Source organism: Fringilla coelebs (genome assembly GCF_963513975.1).
Source record: "Fringilla coelebs genome assembly, chromosome: 3".
Lineage (NCBI taxonomy): Eukaryota > Metazoa > Chordata > Aves > Passeriformes > Fringillidae > Fringilla > Fringilla coelebs.
In genome coordinates, this window is record NC_140030.1 from 54,427,299 (window position 1) to 54,454,930 (window position 27,632).

Consider the following 27,632-nt stretch of genomic DNA (forward strand, 5'->3'; position numbering starts at 1 on the left):
CTCTTCAGGATGCTATTAAGGGAAAGGTCTACCTGCAGCTATTTTATAGTAGTCAAGTAATCATAATCTAGATGAAATACAGATAGCTAATGAGCTATCTCATTAGCTTGCTATGTCATGACTGATATGATAGTATTTGGGAATTGTACGGTGCAATTATTTTTATTTATGAAATTGTATAAAACTCCATTAAAGTTCTAAACACTGTGTTTATACTGCTGTACAATCAGCAGTCAGCTTCAAACATGATGAGCAGGGGGAAAAAAAATAGAACAGAGAGAATGAATTTTTCTTAGTATGGATTTATTTTTATAGAGTTGAAAATGTGTTGGATAATGAGTTTGTGAGTAATAGATCAATTTGTTTACATTTTTTTTCAAAGGCATAATTTTATATACTCATTCAAGCACTATTGATTTAATGCATTATAAGCAAGCTGAGGATGCTGACTGCACTGTACCAAGAAGGAGCCCTGAGCTCACCACTAGCCACCTCTATGCTTTTCTAGTTCTTCTTCCACAAAGAGCTGAAAGAGTTTATTGGTTTTTTACACCATCTTAATATTTAGTTCTGTTCTTTTGCCCTACCCACCCTTTTTGTTTGTTTTAACTGCCTGTTAGGCACTTTATACACTACATTTCAACTAAGTGCTACTTTGCACAGTGCCCACAGGTGCACACTACAGTCAGTAGTAAAGTGACTTAGAAAAGATAATCTTGTGTCTTCAATGATTAAAGTAAGACCTCTCCCTGATCATGAAGGAGGTCGTTTTTAGGGTTTTTTTTTTCTGTGTTGACTGGACTTTTCTCATACCTTTTTGAGAAAAGGTAGTTTTTAGGGGTTTTTTTTCTCTGTAGACCGGACTTTTCTCATACCTCTTTGAGAAGATCATTTGATGCTGCCTTTTTGGAAGATTCCTTACAGCTATGACTTTGGTTCCATTTCCATCTTTATATCTTACCTTCAAGTAAACTCTTCTCACCTCATCTCATTTCATTCAAAATAAGATGAAGTCAGACTGGAAAGGTTGAATGTTCATTAGCTCAGTTTCTAAATCTTTTGTTTCACATCCTTCACTATGAGTGACAGCACCATTCAATCACACAAGCCTACAGCATGGACATTGCTCACTCCATCACTTTGGGTACAGCCCTAGAGCCCTTGTCCAAACTGTGCAAGGCATTCACAAAAATTATAATAGAAAGGAGAGACCTCTCGCAGGTTTTTATAAACAGATAAGAAAATGCTGCCATTTGCATTAAGAGTGGAACTTCTTGGGCCCTTCTGCACTGCTGACCAAAGTGAAATGATGCAAGAGAGTAGAAAAAAATTCTTTATTTACTTTTGTTTTAGTTTTAGCCCTACTTGCATTGCTGAAGGACCTAATGACTACCGGTGTACTGCCTGCCCACCTGGATATGAAGGCCAGTACTGCCAAAGGTAGGATGAATGGAAAAGCAGAAAGAGGGACAATGAAATGAGGGAAAAGGCATGAAGGAGATAAATGTTTCTCAATACTACAAGTGTGTATTTACTACTGTTTAAATACATGCCTTCGGATAATTTATTTCTTCTTTATATGCTGTTAAAACTCAACCAAAATAGACAATTTTTATATACACCACTGTAAATTGATAATCAATGTTATTTATATCACAGATATTGTCCTAGTCTTACTTTTTGATGTGTTTTTTTCCTCCAGAGATCAGAAGTTTAAAAAAATTATCTAAAATTAGATGCCATGCTAATAGTGTATCTTGATGTCACCCATACCCTTTGTTTTAGTGACTGTGGTGCCCTCATGGGCATTGACTGTGAAAGACAGTTACATATAAACATTTTAATACTGAATTGTGAATTAATAACCTAAACAGCCTCTGTTGTCCCACTCATCAAAACACTGAGAGATTAAGATGATCAAAATTGGCAAATGTCTACCGGGAGATGTCATGCCTGACACAGAACACAAGTGGCTAGGTCTATAAGCCACACAATGATAGTGGAGGGGGTTTTTATGTTGTAGTTTAATAGAATTTTAACTGAAAATTGTTAAGGATGTGAAATCAATTTTGCATACCTCCTCCACCCAGACTGTTCTGTGTCCTGATTAGAAGTCACTTTGTTGGACAAATGTTTGCAATACTTCTCTCTTGATCATGAAGCAACAAAGATTTTTTTTAATGGTTCATGGATGCCTGTGTAAATTATGTTTAAAATACTGCTGAAATGTTCTCTGAGCCCCGCATCTCAGTTGGACAATTCTTAATTTGTGTTTGCAATGTCTAGATGTTCTTCTGGCTACACAGGAAACCCACAGATTCCAGGAGGGTCCTGCCAGGCATGTGAGTGTGATCCCTATGGTTCTGTGCCTGTCCCCTGTGACCCTGTCACTGGGCAGTGCACTTGCAAGCCTGGATTCACGGGGTGGAAGTGTGCTGGCTGTGAGCATCGGCATGCGCGTCACGGCACGAGATGCATTTGTACGTATACTAACGGGATTTTGGATAACTTCTGATTGGGTTTGTCATATTTGTGTAACAGTGAGCTGTATGGCTTTCTTTGAAAATAACTGCCAGGTTTCTTACTGTGTTGGCATCTGGTCAGATTTTTTTTCACAAGCTTTGAGATGTCAAGAAAAATCTCAATAATTTCTAATATTATCACTGGAAACTGACAAGGAAACTTTGAAGGAATTCTTTTTGGCTTTTTCTAGTCTGTAATTTTGCCAAAGGTTGTTGCTACTGTTGTGACAATATTTTCTCTTGGTGAATTTTTTAATGTTGTCCTAACTGTTTAACCAGCAATTGCAATGCTCTATTGCTATGAGGCACACACAAAATTTTTACTAAGGTTTACTTGATCATGTTGATTCAACAACCATCCACTTGAATTTAAAAGATATAGGCAATGACAGTACACTAAACCCAGCAAAGAACTTTTTTTGTTAAAAATACAGAACTAATAGCCTAAATCACCAATTTATATTTTCCAGTACTGGTATCTTTCTCCTACCCTCAGTTTTGATACATACCAAGTGATTATCTTGTATTTTTGTTTGGATTTTTTTTTATTATATTGGATAGTGCTTGTTTTGAGCCCACAGTCTCATATCATGTAATGCTGCATGCTTATATCTTATTTTAAAAAATGCAGCATAATCTTTTTAGAACTGTTGGTCAGCCCTGACTGAAATAAGGCATTTTCCTCTTCCTCATCTCCCCCAGGATATAGAGGGACTAACTTTATTGTGAATTTCTGTTCCCTTCTATGGCATGATTGTAAATTTGAAGTAGAATAATGGTAGAGTTCCAGTAAATCCACAGTATATAATATTTATTAACCTGTGCATATTTCAAAGTATTGAAGTGTTGGCAAGGCACAGTGAGCTGGTTTTAAATGTTTTATCTTTAATTGGAGCTTTTCGATGGAGAGTGGAGTGTCTGTAAGAGGGACATGTAATATCAAGAAAAGTAGGTAGCATCTACATTTTTTTTTCTTTTTGCTTCTCCAAAGAGTTCATTTCTTTTGTACCTCAATATACAGAGGTGCACACCTCTCTAGTATTAAAATGAAATGGTTAAAGCAAAATGCAAGCATTTCAAAAGCAAACTTTAAAAAATAGACAAAAGAAGTGCTTTAAATGTCTGAAGACATTATATAATTCAAGAATGGAATGCATGGCTTCTTGGAGTGCTTAAAAAAAGAGATATTAGGCACATAGAGTCAGGAACTACATAATGCGGAACATTATTTCACTCAACCTAATGGTTGGGATCAGTTCTTAGACAGTCACCAGGACTTAGCAGAACTAAGCTTCTAAGTCAGTCCATTGAAATAAGTGCTTTTGCATCAGTCCTGATTCCCAGGTAGAAATTATAGATTACTGGGAATATAGATATAATCGCTTCTATTTCTTTACTATTAACAAGATGGCATTGATTCATTGATTAAAAGAGTAGTATACTTTAGAGAAATACATTTCTAATGTCCTGCAGTGTGATGTAGTTTAGGACTTAATTCTAAACTTACCATCTTAAGCTCTTTTTTGAACATCAAAATGATTGCAACTGGAGTAAGTAGTCCCTTTGCTGAAATAACTACCATTTGAGTTCCATTTTGTGGTCTATGTGTCAAGGAGAATTGTAATTGCAAGTTAAGTTCCTAAGTGTTACAGCTACAAAATTTTAAAATAAGGACTGTGTTCTACAGAGTGCCATCTGCATGAAAATTACTTCATTTTTCAATATCCTGAATAGCTCTTACATTATTGCCAGTATTATCCTATATTTCCAATCACAGGCATGACTTAGTATGTTTTTTTATTAGTCTTTTAGCTTATCAGTATTCTGGAAAGTCTTTTGGGTATCCAGGATGACAGAGTTTCATTGTACAAAACAGCCTAAGTGCAAGTTATCATTAATAATGGTTTTCCAATTTGTTAATCAGGCTATTTCATTGTGCGGATAATAAGGTTAAAAATCCTATTTGTGAATGGAAAAAGGTGTTTTCAGGCAAATGAAATTTTCCACCTTTTTGCTTTGAAAGATGTTATTTGCTATAATCTCTGATTTAACTGCTACATATTTAAATTTGAGTGTTGAAATGTACCTATGCTATCTTTAGTGACATTCTTACTTTAACTAAGTAGTCAGTTTTCACCATAAAAACAGTTCTTCTCACGTCTATATGGACATTTCATTTGACCACTAGAAGTGAGGAATCAAATGCAAATTTTCTTTTCTTTAGTCATAAAGATAAGAACCACCTATAGGAGCGAATGGGATGTAATTTAAATCTCCCTATCACAGGAAGTAGTTTTTACAGTTGATTACCTCATCAATAATAACCATATCAGAAATTGCAAAAACTGCAGTTTAATATTTCTTAGACATTTAATGTGCCAATTAGGTCTTATTGTATGATCTTCCTCTTGTTTAAAGGTTCCTTGGCACCCATATTACTCCACACCTTGCTAATGCAGTACAGTGCCCCTGACATGGTAGAAAATAAGCCTGATCAATAACCTTTGTAGCCTGTGGTGGACACAGGTCTCTGGCAAAGAGAGTGTGGCAAGCCTGGATTTTGTGGGAATTTGCCAGTGGTAAACAGTGTCGGGTATGTCACAGGCTTCAGAGTGCAGCTGTTGGTAGGGATTCATTGCTGCAGTCCCTAATGTGTTTTCATAGTCCTTGTCCTGTCAAAGAACCATTAGAAACACTTTTGGGGCAACCTGAAGTTTTCCTTCCTTGCTCTCAGAATACTGAGCTGTTCCAGTCTGAGTTTAATGCAGCTGAGAATTTGGTTCTGTATACAATTCTGTATTTTTTTTGCTTTCATCTACCAATCAATTGTGAAATACTCAGTAAATTCCCTTCTGACCAGCTCCAGTTGTAACAGAACCTTAAAAGCAGAAAAAGTGGTACTCTTAATGTCCATAAAATTAATTAGTGTGAAGAGCAGAATCCTGTTTGCATTCAGTAGTTAAAATGAGTTTAATGCCTGTACCTACTCTTGCTCATTTGTGGTTCCATTTCAACCACTGCAATTGCATTGTACCAGTCAGAAGTGTGGAGAACCCCTAGTTAGGTGGTAAAGTTTAGGTTTAACCTAAAGAAAATACATTCAAATACAGTCAGCCATGTTTGAAAAAGTATTTGTAAGTAGTATAAGACATTGTGATTAAGCTGTTCTGTTAGTATGGTATAGTTAATATTAAATAAAGTGATTTTTTTTAATAATTAAAAAAGAATAACCATTTAAATAATGAATTTTTGGCAAATTCCATAAAAGGTCACCCCACAGTATGACCCCACAGTATGACCTGAAAAACCAAATAATGTGTATTTAAATCAGATCAGAGATGTATTTTAGCCAAAATATTGTAATGCATTCTTCTTTAAATATAATGTTTAGAATTTAACATACCCCTTATCATAAGTATTCTAAAGATTTTTTTAAGTGAAGATTTTCAGTGAAAAGGTGGGGGGGGAAGCAAAGAAGCATGAATGTTCACTAAAGTGATTATTTCTGATATAGCTGAAAATCTGTTTTACTGGGTTTTTACTGGTTTTTTTAATAATGTGTCATTTTTCAGTTTCTTAGTGCATGTCACTGTTCAGTGATGTGTTATACCACTTATATTTTAGAGAGCTACAGGTAAAATAGAATATATATTTATTTTGAGAGCCACTTCTTAAAGAGGGAAGATTCCACTTACAGATAAATAGCAATTGTTAGATAATTATAGGTGCATGGCAAGACAGGATTCCAATCCCATTATATTCTTAGAACAGAACAATTTTTCTAGGATTCCATCAGGGAATGAAAAGTTATATCCAAAAAGTAGATATTTTTTCTTAAATAAGTAATACAAGAGTATGGTTTACTGCACATCATAAAAATTTCTAATGGCTAGTGGCTGGATTATTTCCCCTCCTAAATTAGCCACCTATGTTGTCCTGTACAGATATTCACAAGACTCTGCTGATTAATATTTTCTTAGAATTTTTGGACTCAAGCAATTAACTTTGTAGGTTCACTTTCCCTTCTCTTTTGAAAAAGCCAGTACCCAAAGAATAAATAGTGATGGTTGGAAACTAATTTTAATAATGCTGCCAGCATCTTTGTATACTGTCAAGTATGACAAAAGTTCTCCCAAATTTTCTCTCAGATTTTGAATCAAGCCTGTAGCAATCATGCATTTTCTTAGAAATAGTAATCCTCTTGTGTATTTTTTGTTATACCTTGTGGCATTGCACTTCAGTTGTAGAGTTTGTAGTACATGAAATGAGGAAGGCTAGATGGCAGTGTTATGGGAGCAGTGACTCTGCTCACTGCTGTGCCATATTTATGGAACAAAACAATCCTGGTGAGAACTTCAAGGCTTTATTGTTGTTTGGCTCTATATACTATATGGCAAGTCAGAGCTCACCTTCTGAATGCTTTCAGGGTATCTGTCATAACTACAATGGAGACTTCAAAAAAAAGGTCTTCTATGTTTTGAGCTGTGTTGCAACACAAACTACAAAACCTTTCCTTGGATGTGTGCGCCTGTCACAATTGTTCCTTGGGGTCAAGCAAAAGCCTAAATGTAAAGCAGTTGATGTGACTGAACAGGAAGCAATCATGACACAGGGAGATCAAGGAGATATTTCATTGTTAAAAATTTTTCCCTAACTCAGTCTTCTGGGGTGAAAAAATGAAAAAGGTCCTCAGCCTTGCTGCAGTCAACAAACTTTCATCTTTATGTATTTAAATATTCAATAGTGGCAGAAGAAGAAAATTATATCATGAGATTCCTTTAATACCAGGTATTGGGCATTTAAGTATTTGCACTCAAGACTGGTGCTTGCAATGAGAAGGATTTTTTCTTTCCCAGCTGCCAATCTCTGCTTCATCACAGCCCTAAACCAAGAAGAACAAGGGAGCTCCCAGCCACCAGTCCTGGCAGAATTAAAGTTTTCCATTCAAAACAGTGAGGAGCTCCACGATATCTGCCTAGGCAGATATCATGGAATTCAGAACAGAGGTGCTCTGTCAGAGGTAGATCTCGTAGAATCTGTGTACACAGTGCTTAATTCAGCAGGAGCCAGGAGCCTTTACAGAGTGAGCTGAGAAGAATGTGTGTCACACTACATCTGTGAAGCCTTGGACTAGCTTCTTCGGTGTTCTGAGTTTTGCTGTGTGCCCATGTGTCTCAGCTGTAAAAATGAATTTACATCTCAACTGCTTCTCGGGCTGCATGGGCTCAATTCGGCCATCCCTGCTTGGTCTAGAAGCTGATAAGCTATCATTCTCCATTTTTGTGAGAAAATGAGCTCCTCTTGAGTTTAGATCCACATTCCAGTTTCTCACCCAGCTCAAGCAATCTTTAAGCTCAGCTACTGCTGGTATGTATCAGAACCAGCAGATGAGGATTTCTAGATAATAAAAATCAGAAATAAACCTTAGTAGGTGTTTTAGATCCTGATCTGGGTATGAATTTTCCCATATTTTGGAGACGTATTGATCATGTAAGCTGCATTAAGCCAGCAGCAGTGGCAAGGAAGATAAAGCTTTCAGGTCTCTACTGGGCTCGGTTTTGGAAGGCACAGAAAGGCTGTTTTATTATTTGGTGTGAGACTAGTGCCAAAATGGGAAAAATTAGGTAATAGCCAACAGATTATTGAGCTAACAGTAGTTCAGCTCTTTGTTTGAAACAACAGGAAGCTGACACTGAAGAGTCACTGACTATCATAGGATACCACTTCCCATCAGAGATTGCATGGCTGCCCTTAGACAAAAAATTTCCTAGTCATAACACAGTCTTCTGAATCTTCACAGAAATGAATGTATTGAAGCAAAATTGTGTCAGATAATCACTCAATTGAAGGAACACACTGTGACTCACATGCGTTTCTTTTATTACACATTATGTTTCTTCGTAAGATGGAATAAACTTAAAAGAATTTCTTTTAGCATGCGTACTTTGGGCATGTTTCTCACAAGAGGTAAGTCAAAATCCTTAGAGACTTAGTGTGCATGGAAAAGTGTGGTGAAAATGGAAAATGCAGTAATTTGCATTAATTGCTTGTTGAGCTATTGTAATATTGATTGCATGATTTGCCTCTGTCATGCTTGCACTGCTGTAATGATCTGAATTTAGTGCTGTATTTGTTAATATTAGACAAAAATGTATCCTGACAGCTTTATAGATAGACACAGAAGTATTTAGTCTTGCAAAATATAATAATGCTCTTGAAATATTTCCCATAGCTACAGTACATTACAGACTGCATACTGGAGTAGCTCAGTCCTGTCTCATCTAGTCAGCTGTGGTCTCATTCGATGCAGTTCCTCTTTTCAACCTGATTATTTCGCAAGAGGTGTTAATTTATACTGAACATTCACTTATTGATTGCCCACTCATTGTGAATACTTCATCTCTTCTTGGGCTGTTCATTTCTTTCTTATTGGTGTGAATTGAGTTTGTCTTTGACACATAACAAATTTTTAGCAATTTATTAGCAACCACTAGGAAAATTTTGAAGGTGAATAGATTTCACTTGTTTCATGAGTGAAATAGTATGTGGGAAAAAAAAAAAAACCACAGCAAAAACTAAACTATAAAGGCCAACTCTTTTCAGGTTCAAGATCACTTATTTTCATCTTGGAAAATGATTATCAGGTCTCCTTACCTTCTTCATCATCTGCAGAACAGGTGTTTGTTATATAAAACATTATTTGCTGTAAAACCTGCTTTTCCTTGAATTCTCTCAGGCTTCTCAAGGCAAGCACACAGATGGCAAGAGCAGGGATGATAATAAGTTGGGGGGAGGTAAAATTTCATGTAGGAACATAAATCAGAATGTATCATGCCCACAGTTATTGACTGCAGTACCAGTGCAGTTCAGTTTATGTAACAAAATACTGTGAAATAGGAGGAAAGAGTCTGCAAATGGAAGCAATGAAAATGCAAAAGGAAGTCTTAAAATAACAGTAGTATCTAGCCTTCTGCGCCCACTTCTTACTACAATAATCCAGCATCTACCTTGTCTCCTTTTCAGTCCCCACTTGAGTTTCATGGTGTATTGAAATAGTTTACCTTTTTTTCTTCAGTATTTGACTCTACTCTTTGTCTTTAGTATATTGAACAGTCAAAAGAGTAATAACCATGTTTAGGTAACTATGAAAACTTTAATGAACAGAAAAGATTTAATCTACATGAAGAACAGATTTCAGGAAAAAAAGAAGCAATTCTCTTTTGAAAATTACTTCTCTTTTCTACAAAAACATGCACTTTGCTTAGTGGGGTTTTTTAGGTATTAAACTGCCTAGCTTTGCTGAAACAAATAATTACACGCTTGTAAAATTTTAGGTACAACTCTCCATATCTCTTAACATCACCAGTGAATTCATTGTGCCACAGTTTGCTTCATCTCCTGAGATGTTTGGGTTTGCTAGCTCTTTATGCAGAGAAGCAGAAAGGTATTCCCACAACTCTGTTCTAAAGGATGAAGAATTCTCCTGTCTGCTGCATAAATGATACAAGATGAGAATTTCTTGTGATAGTTAATCGAAAGTAAGGGAGGGAGGAAATGCAAACTTCTTTTGATATATGCAGCACACAACAATATTTTTCATCCTGAAGGATATTTGTGAGAAAAGAAGCATACATGAAAAGCTTATAAGCTGGTTAATGAAAAGAGGTAGGGAAAAGCATTTTTAAAAGAAAGCTATCAGTATTTTTACCTGGATGCTTTCAGCTGTCTGCATTACAGGTTTAGTATGCTTGACCATGCTGTTATATGGAGATTTTTAAGTTTTCTTCTTGCACTCAAATCCTTAAGCATATTGTGTTTCTTACAGAGCTCCTTAGATTCTCTAAATTGCCCATCTGATCTCCAAATTGCCCTGCTTTTCTCAAACTTCATCCAAATTACCTATATAATTTAATATTTTATATTGGCTAGTCCACAGTGGACAACATTATTTCCTCTTTTAGTGAGGTAAGCCTATCAATTTTGATCTTTGTGTTTTATATTAAACTGTCCATGACTAAATCCTAAGCAATAATGTCTTTCCTATTCCCTAGTTGTTGTTTCCATTTCTTCTCACGCGACACATTGGGGGTAATGTGTATGTAATCAGTGTTACCTCCCCCAGAATTGCATGTGTGCCATACAATATCTAAAACAAATGTCTTAAACGTTTAGCAGGAAGAAATGTTTATTAGCAGCTTTGTTGTTCTTCCCCCAGCTTGTGATGATGAATGCACAGGACTCCTTCTCAACGACCTGGATCGGCTAAACCAGATGATCCTGAGTGTAAACCTTAGTGGTCCACTGCCTGCTCCATATAAAATGTTACATGGTTTTGAGAACATGACACAGGAATTAAAGGTATGTTGGCAGTATTCACATACATAAATATCAGAGCTTCAGTACAAATATATGTGATTCTGTTCAACCTCACAGGTGTGAGTAGATTCAGGGAAGAAGAAAATTTCAAGATTTAATTATTTCAGGCTTGCTTTGGTTGATAAATCAGTATTACAGTTATTTATTTTATAAATAACTTTAATACTTATTTACTTTAATAAATAAATCTTGCAGCAGTAATTTCTGGACATATGTGCAGGGAGTTATACTTCAGGCGTAGAAAAGCAATATTGCATACAAATAAAATAGTTTTCATGCTGATGGTCTATAAAATGGTTATGTGTTTTACATATTGTATGTTCCCTACCATACTTACAAGTTATGTAAAGTTGTCAAGATTCCTGAGAAAAGCCTGTTGGATGAATGTGACATGAGTCATTGACAAAAGGGATTGCATATTGTAATGAAATGTTTGATGCTTCTTCTCTTCAATATTTGGAAGCACTGACATCCATCACATACAGATTTTTCACTCTTCCATCTCTTTCCCAACAGCATTTGCTTTCACCTCAGAGAGCACCAGAGAGATTTCTTCAGTTAGCACGAGAAAACCTGGATACCTTGGTGACAGAAATGGATGAACTACTGACAAGAGTATGTCTGTGATCACATTGAGGTCTATGGGTTTGGTTGAGGCTGCATAATGACAGAAATCTTCTGAATATGCATTAAACATGAATGAATAGATGAATTATAAGATACTTCTCAGTCTCAGTGTCTAAAATGACAGGAACTCCTCTCTTTTTATGGGCCAATATATTGACACATATTTTCCACAAAACTTCCTAATAAAGTAAGAAAGCTTTTTTCGCTTCCATACAGATGACCCAAGAATGATCTTATCTGGAAAACTGACACTAAAGAGGTGTGCAATTTTAGTTAAATGTATGTCTTCTAGATTTCATTTATGAGCATAGTTAGCAACTTCTGGGTTTAAATAGATGTGCTATGTACTCTATTACAAAAGTTTTATTTCAAAATAGACCTCATTTTGGTCAGTAAAGACAACGTCTAAGAAAATAATATAAATTGTGCCACCTAGTGGAGAAAAAATAGGGAAAGGAACCAGCCTCAGTATAAATAAAGCTGTCCAAAGTACATTGATGTGAAGAACTACCAAAAGTCATGATTGTGAGTTGAAAGAACCAAATAAGAAAGTTATGGAGTACTGTACTGATCAATATACACTGCAGAGAATCACATAAAATCCAGGCAGTTTTAGCATCATGTCTCTAAATTGTACATGGCTGAAGGAACTAAAATTCTCAGAGAAACTGTTTTCCTTGTGTGGTTTTTATGCAATTTTGAAATGGGTAGTGTGTAAGAAAGCATATGAAGTGTGTTTGCATATGTAGGCATCCCCATGTGTGTGCATACACCAGTATCTAACTGTTTGTGCTGACATTGTGAGAAAGCTTGCTTTTCCACTTCTGTTTGATCTTTTAATTTTCTGTTAGAAGCAACTGCAGTAGTTTTAAGTCTAGCTGGAATTTTAACCCACGTCAGCTCTACAAGCAGAGAAGATTATATTTCTTTTATTAGTATTTCTCAATCTTAGGCTAAGACAGTTTTTTTCCTCTTGTAAAGTTGCTCTTTTTAATATTCTTTTCCAATTTCCCCAATAGAGATGACCTAAAATAATGCAGATTCTGACTTTCTGTAGACAACTCTTGGAAGGAAAAACAAATCAAAAGTGTGATCTTAGGGGAGTTTTATTGTGGTGGCCACATTATCACCACTCCCTTTTTGCAGGTTTTCATCATTGTGAAGACTAAGTAGCCTTATGATTTCTAGTTATCCTGACAGAGTTACTTGGAGCACCTTGGGGTAGTTTTTTGGGTTTTGGTGTTTTTTTAAATTTCGGGACTGGAAACTGGTGGCAGGTCCTACCTTTCTCCTTTTGTATTTGTAAATAAGAATAGTGTTCCAAAAAGAAGCATGAGCCCAGGTGTTGTGTGTTCAAGGCTCATTTCCAAATGAAGATACAGCTGATAACTGTCACTGGCGCTTGGAGAACAGAGTACCACCATAGATACCAAAGTTTTTCCCTGTATCTGATTTGCAGGTTCACTATATTTTCAAAGTGAAACAGTACTGGTGAAGAAAAAAGCTGGTGAGGATTGGTGAGGAATCTATTTCCATGAAAAAACATTCTAAGTATTTTAAGATAAAATACAGAAGACAATACTATTTAATCACTACAAAACTTTCAGAGATTTTGCTTCCATGTGGTCTCTTTTCAAGCAATGATCTCTTACTTCAGTGCAGCACTCATTTCCCTTCTTTTACATTGTTCTATGCTTCCTTTACTGTGCCATATAAAAGATCCTAATGTCTTTCTTGCGCTATGTTCACATGTTTGCATGCATATTCCCACACCTACCATCAGAGGAAGGCCTGATATCTTCAGTTACTTTCAGTTCACTGTATTTCATCAAAACCCCCACTTGCCTTCTAATTAGGTACCTTCAGAGTGTTCAAGAAAGACAGGGATCAGAATCACTCATCTTGATTTTAAATGATTCTTTTGTCTTTGTAAACTTTTGCCTTTCTCCCAAAGTACTGAATTTCTCTAACTTGAAAATTTCTGGAAGTAGTAGCAGAAGCAACTTAGTTTGCAATAGCTGGTAATATTTGGAGCTAAGAACTTCCATCTGTACATGTCTGTGTTTACACCTCCTTCTATGGTCTGCAGCTCACCAACTAGAGAAATTCCTGTAGGACACCCTCCAGATGCTATCTAGAGGAGTTCTTTAAGGCTTGATTAAGTCCTCAGATAAAATAAATATGGAAACAAAACCAAAACAAAAAAAGTGTGCATAGTTGCTAATATTTGCTTATAGTTTAAATTGCTAAGTGGCTACTCCAGACTGGAGCAAAGCCTTTCATGGATTCTCCATCACTAAATATAATCTGTGGACATGACCAAAGCATGTTCACTCATCTCAAATACTTTCTTTACTGATTTCTATGGTTGGGATCTCCTTTGTGCCAAAAAGTTTTATTTGTGTCCAAATAACTTCTACAAGAATCTTTCCAAACCCTTGCTCTGGGTCCTTATTGCTCCCACAGCAAGGGGCCTGTTTAAACTCTTAGAAGATGCTGAAAACTGACCTTATAGAAATGGTGAGCTGTAGTAAATTGGATATGTAGAAAATTGCTAGGACCTTATTAACAAATTAAAACATTTGATTAGCCATGGAATGGCCAGCTACAGTATGAAGGATGTTTGCTATTTAGTATGGTTTCCAGAATTAAAGCTGGACTAGATAGTGAAGCAAAAGCCTATTTTTCAGTAAAGGAAATTCTGTCAAAATACAGAAGGCCTTCAGTGGACCTGAATGGAATTTAAGTACTAAAGAGAGCTGTCACTGAAAGGAAATGAAAATTGTTCAGTGGCAGATTAATTTTCAGAAAAATGTGGTACATGCTATTCAGTCATAAATAGAGAGGTTAAAGTGGTCAATTTGAATTAGCATGAATGTGAAAAAAGTAATCAAAACTAAGAAAGGAATATGTAAGTTATAAAACACCATTTCTAGCAAAGGACTAGAAATATTATAGAGTATAATAAAACTGAATGTGAATATTCCAAACAAATAAAACTCCAAGAATAAAAAGCTTCTTCTGGAGGGTTTGAAAATAAATAAGTTTTTCTCAATTGCATGAAGAATTAAATGACATCAGAAATGCCAAGGAGAGTTAGAGCAATGATCCATCAAGACCATTTGGAATTTTTTGCCTTTTTTCTAACCCAAATGCCTCCTACAGCTCACTGTAGCAATATCTTAGTTCTGTGTCCAGGCAGGTTAAAAGGGTTTGTAAATCTTAGAGGAAGTAACCAATAGTATGATTAAAGCTGTGTAAGTGTGAAAAGACATGTTCTAGTAATAGAGGGATGGAATAGAACAAACTCCCCCCAGTCTGTATGGGTTCTTAGTTCTTCCTGTATATTTCTGTTTACCTGAAACGTTTTCATATAAATTACTTTCAGCGTAAATTACTTTCAGTGTAACTACTCTGAAGTAGCCCAAAATTGTAAGTGGAATGATAATGCCAGGGATTTTATTTCAGGAACCCAGATGTAAAGTACCTTGAGGGCTGCCATCTAGAAGCCAATCAGGCAAAAATAAATGTGTTTAAGTGCTACTATTTCTCTGACTATTACTGAGAAGTGTGGGGTTTTTGTAAGGGAGAAACAATTTGTGCAGTTCAAGTCAGGCAAAACCTAAGCTCATTTTGAATTATTGACCTTCTAGCCATTTCACAGAGACTGGGAAATTCATAATGCCTTCTTTCAAAATTTTTTTGGGAATGTAAGGCCGAAAGAAAAAAACTAGGGTTGTATTGTTTTATTTGTTGGGGGGGTGGGGTTTGGTTTTGGTGGTTTGTTTTTTGGGGGGGTTTTTTTGGTTGCTTTTTTTTTTTCTTTGCAGTACAACTCAACAAGCTTTGTGTCCTGAAACATTTCACTTCTTTTCAATAGAAAAGGGTCCATTTTTAAAGAGGGACTTCAAGAGCTACATAGAATGTCCTAAGATGATTCCTTTCCTTGGCATGTTTTTCAGGTCTGCAGCAGATGTCTCCCTTTCTGCTGCTGCTGTAATTTAGTACAATTATAAAGCATTTAGTAACAGAAAGCTTAAATTTTACTGAGCACTCCAATATGTTATAAACTAACAACTTCAAGCATTAGAGCTGAATAAAACTACTCTTTATTTTTCTCTCTCTTTCTTGGTCAAATTAATGTATTGATTTAAAGTTCTTCTTGCTTGTTGGAATGAACTGCCTCTTTGAGAACACCTCCAGGGAAGGAGCAAAGAGGTCACAATACCTGCTGCACTTTGTCAATCGAAAAGTACACAATTGTGAAGCTATGGAAAGTATTCCCTGAAGAATCTATTAAAAGGTTCCAAACAGCATTTCTTTAAGTAAAGATATTGTTAGTCAGTGGATAATTTCATCCTGTCTCCATTGATGTGCTGCTGCACAGAAGTAGGGTTTCTAAGAACTTAAAAATAAAGCCTTGCAATTTCCATTTAAAGGAAAAGGTAATAAAATTTAATTGTGTACTTGAACAGAGCATTTCATTTCCCATGCATCTGATCAATAATTCATTGATTGCCTCTGGCCTGAAGGAAATTTTGTACATGTATTCAGCCTGTAGGAATATAACATAGTGCAGCCTTGGCCTGTTCATTAATTTTATTTTCCCTGAATTTGTATCACCAGGCTACCAAGGTGACAGCAGATGGAGAGCAGACCAGGCAGGATGCCGAGAGGACTAATGACAGAGCGAAATCTCTTGGACAGTTCGTCAAAGGCATTCTCCAAGCTGCTGAAGGTATTGGAAAAAATTAAAATACTTGAGTTGTTCCTCAAGAAAACTGGAGGATGGTAGGGGAAGAGGGTCTGAGAGATAGTGAGGAAGACTTTACTTGCTGAGAAATGTCATGTGCTTAAAATGCTGAGTGAAGAAAAGGCAGTAAAATGTCCTCAAATTTTTCTTCAAATCTGTGTATAGAGTTTATATAAACGCTTAGTGTATTGGTATTTATGAACAAAGACTAGAAGAAAACTGAGCATGTTCCTTCAGGATTTTTGCAGTTATCTGAGGAGCTGTTATGATGAAGTAACAAACAGGGCTTAGCTTTTGTTTATTTTCAAGGCAGTTAAAAATATGCATTGGTAAAAAAGTTTGATGTAATTTTAGCACTTGCTACATTAACAGTTCATCTTAATTCACCAGCTTTACTTCAAAAATGCACTTACTTCTTGTTGTTAATGAACATCTGCTGCTTGGAATTTGCAGGTGACTCCTAACCCTACCTAAGCATGGAGCCAAAGTCAACGCTCTGCCTTCCGCAGACTGATTCACTGCACTTACACTGCAGTAAATACTTATGATAAAAGTAAATTCTAGATGGTCTTCAGAAGCAAGACCTATATATTTCATACAGCTATTAAATAAGATACTGGCTGAAAATATTAAAATAATTGGCAAATATGGATTTTTTTTTTACTTGAAAAATACTTTTCAGCTCTTTCCTCCTGCAGATATTCACTGCAGTACTGGTTTTGGTAGCTATGCTTCTGAAGGCCTATGTCATTGAAAGGGAAAGCTTTCACTTTTGTCCAAGTGCTATAAAATACATTTGATATTGCCTTTTGTGTAACACTTCCCTGTATGTGCTTTGGAAGTGAACTGAACAGCACTTTAGGATATCCTTAGGACTTGTAAGAAAAAATTGTGGGAAAAGCAACAAGAAAAAGTGAGCAAATTTTTGACAATTTTTTTTAACAAAAGACCATGTTCCTCATATTTCAGGATGAATTTGGGATCATGAGCAAAACAAAGTCTTTGACTCTACTAAGTTTAGGCCCAGTGTTTGTAGCCCAAACAAAAATTTCCTCAAGCAGGTTTAGCAGTAGGAAATACAGAATTCGAAAACATTGAGGTGGTGAAATAAATTTATGCAGTATCTTAGAAGTAGACAAAAACTTTAAAATCAATGTGTTTGCCTAGTGGCCAAGTTAACATTTTAAGAATACATGAAATACAAAGGATTGAGAGAGACCTTGTGGGTTAAGGCATCCACTTCCCTACTATCAAAAACTTTCTAAAGCTCATCTTCAAAGTAATTTCTACAAATACACATGATCTGGATAGGAGGCAGTTTTAGCACTCTTCATAATTGCCATAGTTCACATTTCTAGCAAAAAATATTCATGTTCACTTTATCCTCGTGTTTCCTAGCAAACCCTGTTCTTTAGCTCAAATAGATATTTTTTTCCATTCCCTAGTACTTCTTCTCCTCCCCCCAACACCAGATATATTTGCAAGAAGACTCATATTCCACCTTGGCCCCTTTTTTTCCCAGATGGAATCACACAAAAGAGTGTTCTCCCAAATCTCCTACTCACCTTCATGTAATTTCCCTTCCTCTGCTGAAAAGTATATCTGTGTTTTGGAACCACAGGTAAAAAGCATGAAATGAGGTTTCTTCAGTGTCTTGCTCTTCAGGAGTAGTAAAACTTTCCTATGTCAGCTCTCCTAATAATGTCCCAACAACTTTTTTTTGCAGCTGGATGCCACTCTATGTGATTCATAACACAGCTACGTTCTTCTCGTTCCTACCTTTTACCTCACTGACAAAGCTCCTCATTAAAAGTGAGAAGTTTGTAGTGATTGGTTCTAATGACCATGCTCTGACTGCTTATCCACTTCTACTGAGCTGATTGTTGACTTTCTGAACTTCTGAGTAGCTGTAACTAATTTTCCTTCTTTGCAGTTCTTAGCTTTTGTCTAGGTCAGTGCACCCAGACCTTTTACCACCACTGGGCTCTGATATTTTCATTCTACCAAGACACAAAACAAAACATGGTTAGGAGAAGAGATGGATAAAACTGGGTATAAGTTTTTCTGAACCTAATAAAAGCTTAGCTAACATATTCATTTTTTCTTTTATGTAAATATTCAGGGAGGTTATTCACTATTTTTTTAATAGAATTTTTAAAAAATTTATGTAAACCTATTCCTGGCCTGAGGTATCTTAGTAATGATACATAATATAGTACATATAGGAGTCATCTATGATCTGTTTGAGGAAAGTGTACTCTTTTTCCAGACCTCACAAAACCACTCATTATTAAAGATACAAATCTCAGTTCTCACCAGCTAATCAAAGACATCATTAGATTAGAATTTTCTTCATAATTTGCTCTAAATCTGGACGATGTGTAGGTGAAATAGTAATTTACTGAGGTTTGAAAGACTGATTTTAATGTCTTTAATTAAAGATTTAATTTTAAATACTCTTAAGTACCCCTGTGACCAGGAATGTTGCCATTTCAGAGAAGTCAGTTACTTGGGAACTCTGTACCTGTGGAAGGGCAGCAGTACTTTTTAAAATTGAAGATGGAACTGATTGCCATAAATTACCTAGTTGCTTCTGAAAGTGGGTATTCTAATATGTTGTGGTGTGCTATGGCAGAAAGATTTTTTAATCCATCCTTGAGTATGATGCCATGTGTGGAATAATTTGGCTGTTCCAAACACATTTATAGTAAACCTTCATATGCTCCAACCTTCAATTTTTTTTTTCCATTTTTCCATTTCTGGGTATCTTCTTCTAAACACATGAGTGGGCTTAGACATCTGTGGGTGTCTTTCACTCCTCTTCTGCTTAATTTTCTAAAATTTCACAATTGTTTATTCTTCCTAGCGCTGCTAAGTCTGAATGTTAAAAATTACATATTTTGAAGTTCTCCATAAGTAATTTTAGCCTAATTTTCATTAGGCGTGTCCTCCCTGCTCCTTAATTCTACAAGCAATATAGCAAATTGTCTTCTGATTGTTTTGAAGGTTCAGTGCAAATTCTTTCTTTCAGGGGGAGGAGGAGAGGAGAAATGTATTTATTATCCTGGATATAAAGACTTCTTTAATTATGGTGTTGAAAAGTGAACTATAATAAAAGGTCTGATGAAGCATATATTATTTTCTCATTTGTTACTGACCATTGGATTAACCATCTTTATATTTCACGGCAGAAATAACAAGTGCAAGTTGTGTTCCATTTGCTGAGAGAGTTGACAGTTTCTCTGTTGTTTCTAATTACTAGCTCCTTACATAAATATATTTTGGTCCCCTGCAGCTGCAAAAGAAGATGCTGTAAAACTGAATGAGACACTCAGAACTCAAGACAAGACTTTGGAGAAGAGTCTTCCAGAACTGCAGAGTGAGGCTGAAGGAATGGTCATAGAGATGAGAAATAGAGACCTCAGTGTGCAAGAAAAAATAGCTCAAGATGAGTTAAAGTGAGTAGAGAGACCCCAGTCTTCAACCTCCTAGTGACAACGTCTGGTTCTTGTAAATGTAATTGTCATGTTTGCCAGTCAAGTTTTCTAGCTGAGGCTTACAGAAATGTGAAAGAAAGCAAAATCTAATACTTTATATCTGATGATATAGCATTTGCATTTTTGAAAATGATTACATATGTGGAAAGCAATCCCTAGGAAATTATTTCCCTGCTCCACAGGTACCAGCAACATTTTTAATTGAATTCTAATTTTTCTCAGTTTGTTTTTAGTTTCTGCTTCAGACCTGATGAATGGCTTTAGTACTAAAAATGTCATCTGAAAGCTTGGGGTCTTTCCCTGGAAAAGTAGTTGGTCTAATGAAAATAATAACTGTCTGAAAAGTTTGTTCAATGTAATACACATTATAAAGTTTGTTCAATATAATAGACATTATAAGAATATATTTAGCCATGTTTAGAATGGTGTAGGTCAGAATTTCTGTGGCATAGTTCAGAAGCCTGCTGTTTGGTTATTTAATTATCTGTAAATAAATGTACATATATAATTATATTGGCAGCTGTTTATAAAGCAATATACCAAATGCTGTAAACTTACCTGATTGAGAAAAATACTTGGCTTGAAATTAAAAATTCTGGTAGTTTGTTACGTCTGTATGAGTAAGACCAGGCATATTTCCAGAGTTAGACTTTGCTTAGCTCTTCACCAGTGCAAACAACTAGCAGGGAATCCAGCTGAGCAAGGACATGGTCTGTTGAAGTTGTGATGGATCAAAAAGCTGTCTGGGATAGAGTTATGCAGGCCTGAAAATGTCAGTTATCAGGTGTGTGCATACTGTAAGGAGACCTAAATGGAATACAAAATTATCTGAGGATTCCAAGCAGAATCAGATTTGCGCTGCCTATCTTAGACTTTATTACCCAGATCATTTTCTGGCAATCCTGCCAGTGCAGTATTTCTTCCCATAACTGATAGCTCTGCTTTCTGTTCTCTTGAGAAAGAATATATTGCAAACTTATTTGTGAGCAATGTTTTATTGCTTTTTCATCTGATTCCACTGAGTCTCTTCTATGCCTTCTCTACTCACACAATAAATAAACCAGTAAAAAGCAGAGATGAGAAAAAATTAGCTGAACCTTTGAAAGTGCTGCCTGCAAATTTAGGACTGGCTGGAGAAGGGCCTTTCAAACAAGGTGTTATTAGTCCTCAAATGCTATAGCCAACATGAAACTGTCAGACTACAATGAAATAATTTCCTACTCTAGCCCAATAGCTAGAGTAGAAAATACAGTAGGTTTTTTTTTGATGGACAGAACTTCTTTCCTTCTTCAATTCTTCCTGGAATGTACAAAGTGAGTTTTTAACTTCTCGATATAGGAATACACTTTATACTAAGAGATACATGAATATATTCATTGATTTCAAATAAAGTTTTATGGTTTATCTTAAGGATAGGGTTACCTCTTTATAGGCAGTCACTGAGATCCAAGAAATTTTGGCAGTCAACTCAACAGAAGGAAAATTAGTCACAGTGCATTACAGGATAGGGAGGAAAAGACCCTAGAGATGTTGTTTTCTGAAAATGCCTCTTGAAGGAAAATGTTATAAAACTGTTTAAATAGTGTAGTGAGATAGTGGATAGGATACACTCTGCAAGGAAGAAGAATGAAGAAAAATTAATCGTTCTTAGAACCTGGAGGTACAGGTGCATGGGTTTGGATCACTATGCTCCACACCTGTATGTATTCTTTACAGACCCATTTGAAATATTTACTTTTGAATAAAGTAAGGCCCTTGCAAGCCTCATGATCAGTTTGAAGTAGTTAATCATGCTTACTCTTTTGTGAGTTGTCTTTTGTCAAATTTGTTTTCAAAATTTTGTCCAAGAACAGAATGACAAGATTCTGTTGATTCTCTCCTATGTTTTCAGTGAATTCTAAAAACTTGAATGAAGAAGAAAAATTAAGTAAAGTTTTCTCGTTCTCATAGATGGCAAAGCTTCTCTTTCATATGCAGTTTTTTTCCCTTATTTTCCTTCAAATTTTTCAAATCCAGGCTCTTATTGCCTTAATGTCAATGATTTCTCTCTAAAAAGCATATAGAGAAATACACCAGTTGCAGTTCTGAAGTGCCATGATTTTAATATTTATGAAGTATGTATTTCACTATTTTATAACATTCCTGCATGTTTTCTCAGATGCCACTGAGTTGCTACCAAGGGATGCTGTGAACCGGAATTCTTTCTTTCTGTTTAGTATGCTGAGTAGCTTGATTTTTGTGTGACTTTTTCTTCCACTAATTTATTTGTCTGATGGCTTCTGAACCTCTCTGAGTTTCTGTCATCCACTTTCCTGGGAGCATGAATTGCATAACTAGCCCTACAGTGGTGGAAGATATGTCCCCTATGTTTTGACATTGCTTCCTGATATTTCTGGTTTTGTTTTTGAAGAGACATTGGACAGTTGATTGCCTTATATATGCTATTCATCATGTTACAATCCTTATTTCTTCTCCTGGTAGGGCAATTCTAACATATTTTATTCTCATATGCAGTTGATTGGTTTTAATCATTTTATCCTGAGTTTCTTATCTTGTTTTTTCTCTTGCACTCATTTTGAGCATCCAGACCATTCAGCATTCCATGTGTTAGGCCAGATCTGTGATTGCTTCTTCTAAAACTTAAAACATTTAGTATAGTTTTATTCTTTTTCTAGGATGGTTTCCAGTGAAAGTAGCACAGTTTAAGTGTACAAGAGAGAATTTCAAGAAATGTGGCACAGTCCAGTCAAACAAAAATTCGAAAGCAAGGGATTATGTGTAACAGATTGCCTCATACTTCATTAGAAAGAGCAGAGGGAAAATGCACAACAGATCAATATGAAAGTGCTATCTTAGGGGCACCAAGGAAGAGTTTTGAGGTAGACTACTGGATGGATAAGTAGTTTGAGCTGTGCTGTGAGGCAAGGGAATAAAAGGAAAATCCATCTGTTTCATACTGTTCCTCCAGTACTGCAGTGTCATGAGGGTGACAAAATTTGCCAGAAGTGTAAGACAGGAGCTTCTTATAGAAGAATAATGGAGGAGGTATGAGAGAAATCCTGAATTCCTTTCTACACTTCTGTGACAGGGTGTCAATATTGGGATTTAGTTTTTGATTAAATATTTTGTCCTCAGAAGTTGTGAATTCAGTATGTGAATATTTTTTTTCGTCAAAACCAAAGGCAGAATTGATGGGGAAAAAAAAACTCCAATCCATCTCAGAAAATCCCAAAACTAAGATAACAATTTGACTTCCCTTGGCTCCACTTCAGACCCTTCATCTAAATTATGTCCAGTGTCAGCATATCTTTTCCTCCTTGCCTATATCTTTTTGGTGTGCATTTATTTATATGTTTATTTTTAGAAGATTCCTAATGGAACTGAACTACAGGCATGCCAAATTGCAGAGTTTTTTCAGAAAATACAGTCACTGCTTTCCACAGTTTGACATAATGAAACAGGAAGAAAAACTTAATCTGTCCTAAGTGGAAGAGTGATAAATTTCTTCCATAGTTATTATCTATCCTACATATTCCTGTTTACTTAGGACCTTTCTTAGCTCTAAAGCATCATGTTGGAAGTGTCTGAAGTGCCTCTTTTTTTTTTTTTCCTGCCCTTGAGATATCATTGGATTAACACAGTGGTGTTGCCTTGGGTGAAACTGATTTGAGGCAGATGACAGTACTCCAGTCCCTTAAAACTGGGGTCAGCAAAATCCATTAAAAATATTCCAGAGTGTATTTTAGATAAGCAAAATTTTTTGACTACTGGAAGTCATAAATCCAAGAATCCAGTTTTGTTTCTTTTATTTCACCAGAAAGCATTTATGATTTTTGACTGTCTAGTCTAAAGCAGTTGTCTGCTTCAAGACAGCTTGAAATTGGGTATATCTACAAATCCTCCTCAGTTCAAGGTAGGAAATCACTTTGTGTCACGTCACATCAATGTGAGTGAAGGAAATCTTTTAGACAAGTTGAAATGTTTCAGAAAACCTCATTTTGCCAGTCAGATCTTACGAATGGAAATTAACCAAAAAAAATTTTAAAAAAAATTGTCTTCAACAGAGAATATTTGAATATATTCTGCTTCATAAATAGGACCTTAGTGGAATTTAAAAACCTCTTTTAAGAAAGGGCTTAGAAACAGCTGTTCTTTCACTTTATTAAGCATGTGTCATCTTGAAAATTACTTTGAGACTTAATTTAATTTCATTTTCTTTGAGACTTAGTTTTTCAATTTCATTTGCATATTATTGAGACTATTCAGATTATTTGGTGTAGGGAATATGAACTCAGTGTCTTCATAGGTGGTAATGTATTTCAGGAATGCAGAAGATCTTTTGGACAAGGTGAAGAAATTATTTGGTGATCCCAGTGAGAAAAATGAGGCTCTCAAAAATGAGGTCCAGGACAAGCTAGCAGACTATCACAGCAAAGTTGCTGATGCTCAAGATCTGCTAAAAGAAGCTGCAAGTAAAATTTGGGAGGCCGACCGTTTATCTGAAGTCAACCAAAAAAATATGACCCTGCTGGAGGTGAGTGCTGACAAGTTTTATCCTCGATTACTTTGATTCTGATTAACCTTTACATGATTAAATACTGAAACAATAATATAAGCCAAAAAAAAGGTATGATAAAAATCTAACTATATCTAATGTAATTTAAAGGGAACGTGTTTCTCAGAATGAGGAAGTGCACTGGCTTTTAAAAGTAGAATTACTCCCCTGCTTTATTGAAATAATACCATCTGCTTTGTGGAAGGTACACTGGATTTATTATTCTGTGGGAAATTAAATTCGTCCCAGTATAAATAGTCATGTAAAATTCAAAGCATGTGCTCAATATTTAAATAGGAGTTCTGTTAAAATCTTTGCTGTCATATATTTGCTTCTAGAAAACTTACCCTTTCATCTCCCTCTCCAACCTCTGGGAAGAAGACTGAAGGGGGTGTGTGGATATTACAGAGTAATAAATCAAACTCTATCCTTGGTAGTTAGTAGCTGTTATAAATGATCTCTCTCATGGAAGAGGGGTCTGCTTGTGATTTAATTTAAATTGCAGAGACTTAAAGAGCATATTATACTGTACATTAACAAGCATTTAACCAAGACATAAAGAGCAGAGTCACCCTAATGAAGATAAATGTTTCAGCTCTGTATCTCGGTGAGCTTTCACCTCAAGTACAGTACGAGGTTAGAGTTCTGAGACCTCCCTTCTCAGCAGAGATTTCTGCGCTTGTTTGAATTAAGGAAATGCAGTGATCTGATGAATTTAGGTGCTCTCTGTTCTGTGCCTTTTCTTCCCAAAGGTGGATGGATAAAGGTTGGAGAAATTACCTGCTATTTCAGTTCTACCTCTGGATGACTGTAGCAGAGTGCCTTTCCAGCAGTCCTGCCCACAAGGCTGCCATGGCCTCCAATCAGACTAATTTGTGATACTCAATGGGTCTTGCACAGGAAATTGCCAATTCTTTAGTTAGAATTCCATCCTAACCACACAATATGCAGTAGTTTTACAAGTTGGAAAACCAGAAATCTTTAGGTTGCTCCAAACGTTTTATTTTGCATTCAGTAGTTGTTGAAGTACCAGTGGATGGAAGTATGAAAGCAGCAGAATATATTTATAAATTTTTCCTTCATCGTCAGAGGTGATTTACAAAATTAGGAACTTACACATCTGGGTAACAATTAGGATTTGTAACTTTCTGGTTCATTTTGCAGTAGTACTTCAGCCAATTACCTTTGTTAGAGAGCAACAAAAACCTTTCCATGCGGGAGGACAATACACAGCTGGGAATAGGAGGACAAAGGAAAGATACTTTACATGTGCTTTATTCTTGTCACCATCTCAGCTCTGAGAGCTTGGAGAGTTGTAGAAGGGGCATTGTGGCATGGTGACAAAATGCAGTCTTATACTGAGGTGCTGGCATTTGAACTGTTCTGGTAAACATCTTGTTTTTTTCTTTGTGTGAACTCATCCTATAGAAAAGGAAGCAAGCTGTAGAAGATGGCAGACAAGATGTTGAAAAGACCCTTCAGGAAGGGAATGATGTCCTTGATGAAGCCAGTAAACTTGCAAATGACATCAGCATAGCTGTAGAAGTGAGTATTTTATCATCCTTACCAGAGAATTAGTACAACAAAACATCAGTTTGGAAGCAAAATAGATAAATAAGGTAACACCTAATTTTTCATTGTATTTATCAATATTGAAATATTTTTCTTGAGATAATTCTTTTTTTCCATTGCTGTATAGCAGAAAAGCTAGTCTGGTGTATAAAAGTTAATTATTTGGAGTTTTAAGTGATTCATTGGATTACCTGTGAGCTAGCTCATAATGTTTTAGGGACTCTGCCATTTATAAATGTGGTATTCTGATTGTAGTACTAACTTTATCTCGAGAATTACAGATACAACAGACCCATTCACAGTCTTACTGCAACTCTGTAATCTAGGTATAGATTTATCTGCACAAAAACTGTGTGTATATCAGAAGGAAGCTTTAGAAATAATTTGTTGCCTGTGGCCACAAATTTTTAAGTCTACACAGATCAGGGAGGGGATTGAACTCTCACTTTGCATAATGTTTTTGAAACTTCTGCCTTAAAAGTTTTATCAACAGAGTTTGAGATCAGTGTCATAGCTACAAAAAAAAAAAAAAGAGATCTTGAAGTATCATTGGTTCTGAAGATATTTCCAGCATGCATTGCAGCTTACCATAATAAGTGGAAAAATGCTCTTTGGAGAAATGGGAAAGGAGACACAGTGAAACAGCTTTTTGGAACAGGAATGGCGAGTCTTCAAAAAGCATAGTTCTTACTGAGAAGCTTTAATATGCAAAAAGACATTGTAGCCACTCAAAGGGTCCTCAAACATTGAAACTTCTGCCACTTAATTGTTATTACTGTAGAGCCCAGCAACAATTTAATATAGCTATACATGTGTCTGCATTTAGGAAACAAATCCAGAACAGTTTATAAGCTTTAAACCATGCAATTCCTTAATTGTAAAAGAAAAGCTTCTACTAAGCTTGAGAGACAAGTAGCTCTTGGAATATTGTTTATCTAATCTCCTCTCTGCTTTCCAGTCCTACCATTCCTGTTACACATTCTGTATTAGTTCCCTGAAATTTTAATGCATGAGTAAGTTGAGATAATAGCCCACATGGAAAGAAGAAACACCCTTATGTATAGATAAGAATGCTAGCAGTCAGAAATTAAAAGGCTTTTCTTTTGCCATTTTCAGTATGTAGAAGGTGTTGCAAATAAGATACAGCCAATGTCTGATCAGCTGAAAGACAAAATAGATGACTTATCCCAAGAAATTCGTGACAGGATGCTTCCAGAGAAGGTGTTGCAAGCTGAGAACCATGCGGGCCAGCTGAATGAGTCATCTGCAGTGCTGGATGGGTAAGGCAGCCATTCACTGGTGATGCTGAAATCATGATGCAGGTTTGCAAAATTGCTTCACAGAACTTGAAGGGCATTCTTCTTCTTTGACATCTGTCGCTGGAGGTATACAAATACACAGTGGTGTGTCTACAACTATGGAGTTAGTCAATTTATGGATCCCATGTAAGCAGTTTCCTACATCTTGTGATTCTTATAGGCTGCATGGACAGCAAGCAGTGCCCTCAGATGCACTGATAACACAGTTTAACTTATCATATGGTTACTGCTATGGTGTGAAAAAAATAGAAATTCTTCTTAAAGAGCATACCACGCATTTTCATGTGCACTTGTTAAAAACAAGTAGTATTTTCCTTTTTAAGACGACCATTTTGGTAGGAGACTATTATTGTGGTGCTAAATTGTTTGCTGTCAGAAGTCCCTCTTAGTGATGGAGAGTAATTTCTCTAC

The 27,632-nt window shown here is 35.9% G+C and overlaps 1 protein-coding gene across 7 annotated transcripts in view; it reads left to right on the forward strand.

Moving 5' to 3' along the window:
* LAMA2 (laminin subunit alpha 2) overlaps nucleotides 1–27,632 on the forward strand; it is a 336,534-nt gene that overhangs the window by 244,045 nt on the left and 64,857 nt on the right. For 4 of the 7 annotated variants that reach the window (XM_084202390.1, XM_084202391.1, XM_084202394.1 and 1 more), the window contains 9 exons: nucleotides 1,354–1,440; nucleotides 2,287–2,480; nucleotides 10,738–10,880; nucleotides 11,415–11,513; nucleotides 16,152–16,263; nucleotides 19,574–19,736; nucleotides 24,099–24,309; nucleotides 25,759–25,875; nucleotides 27,019–27,182. In XM_084202390.1, coding sequence (XP_084058516.1) covers nucleotides 1,354–1,440; nucleotides 2,287–2,480; nucleotides 10,738–10,880; nucleotides 11,415–11,513; nucleotides 16,152–16,263; nucleotides 19,574–19,736; nucleotides 24,099–24,309; nucleotides 25,759–25,875; nucleotides 27,019–27,182 — 1,290 coding nt within the window. The remainder of the gene's footprint in view (nucleotides 1–1,353; nucleotides 1,441–2,286; nucleotides 2,481–10,737; nucleotides 10,881–11,414; nucleotides 11,514–16,151; nucleotides 16,264–19,573; nucleotides 19,737–24,098; nucleotides 24,310–25,758; nucleotides 25,876–27,018; nucleotides 27,183–27,632) is intronic. The other 3 variants (XM_084202392.1, XM_084202393.1, XM_084202396.1) reach the window with 1 other exon arrangement.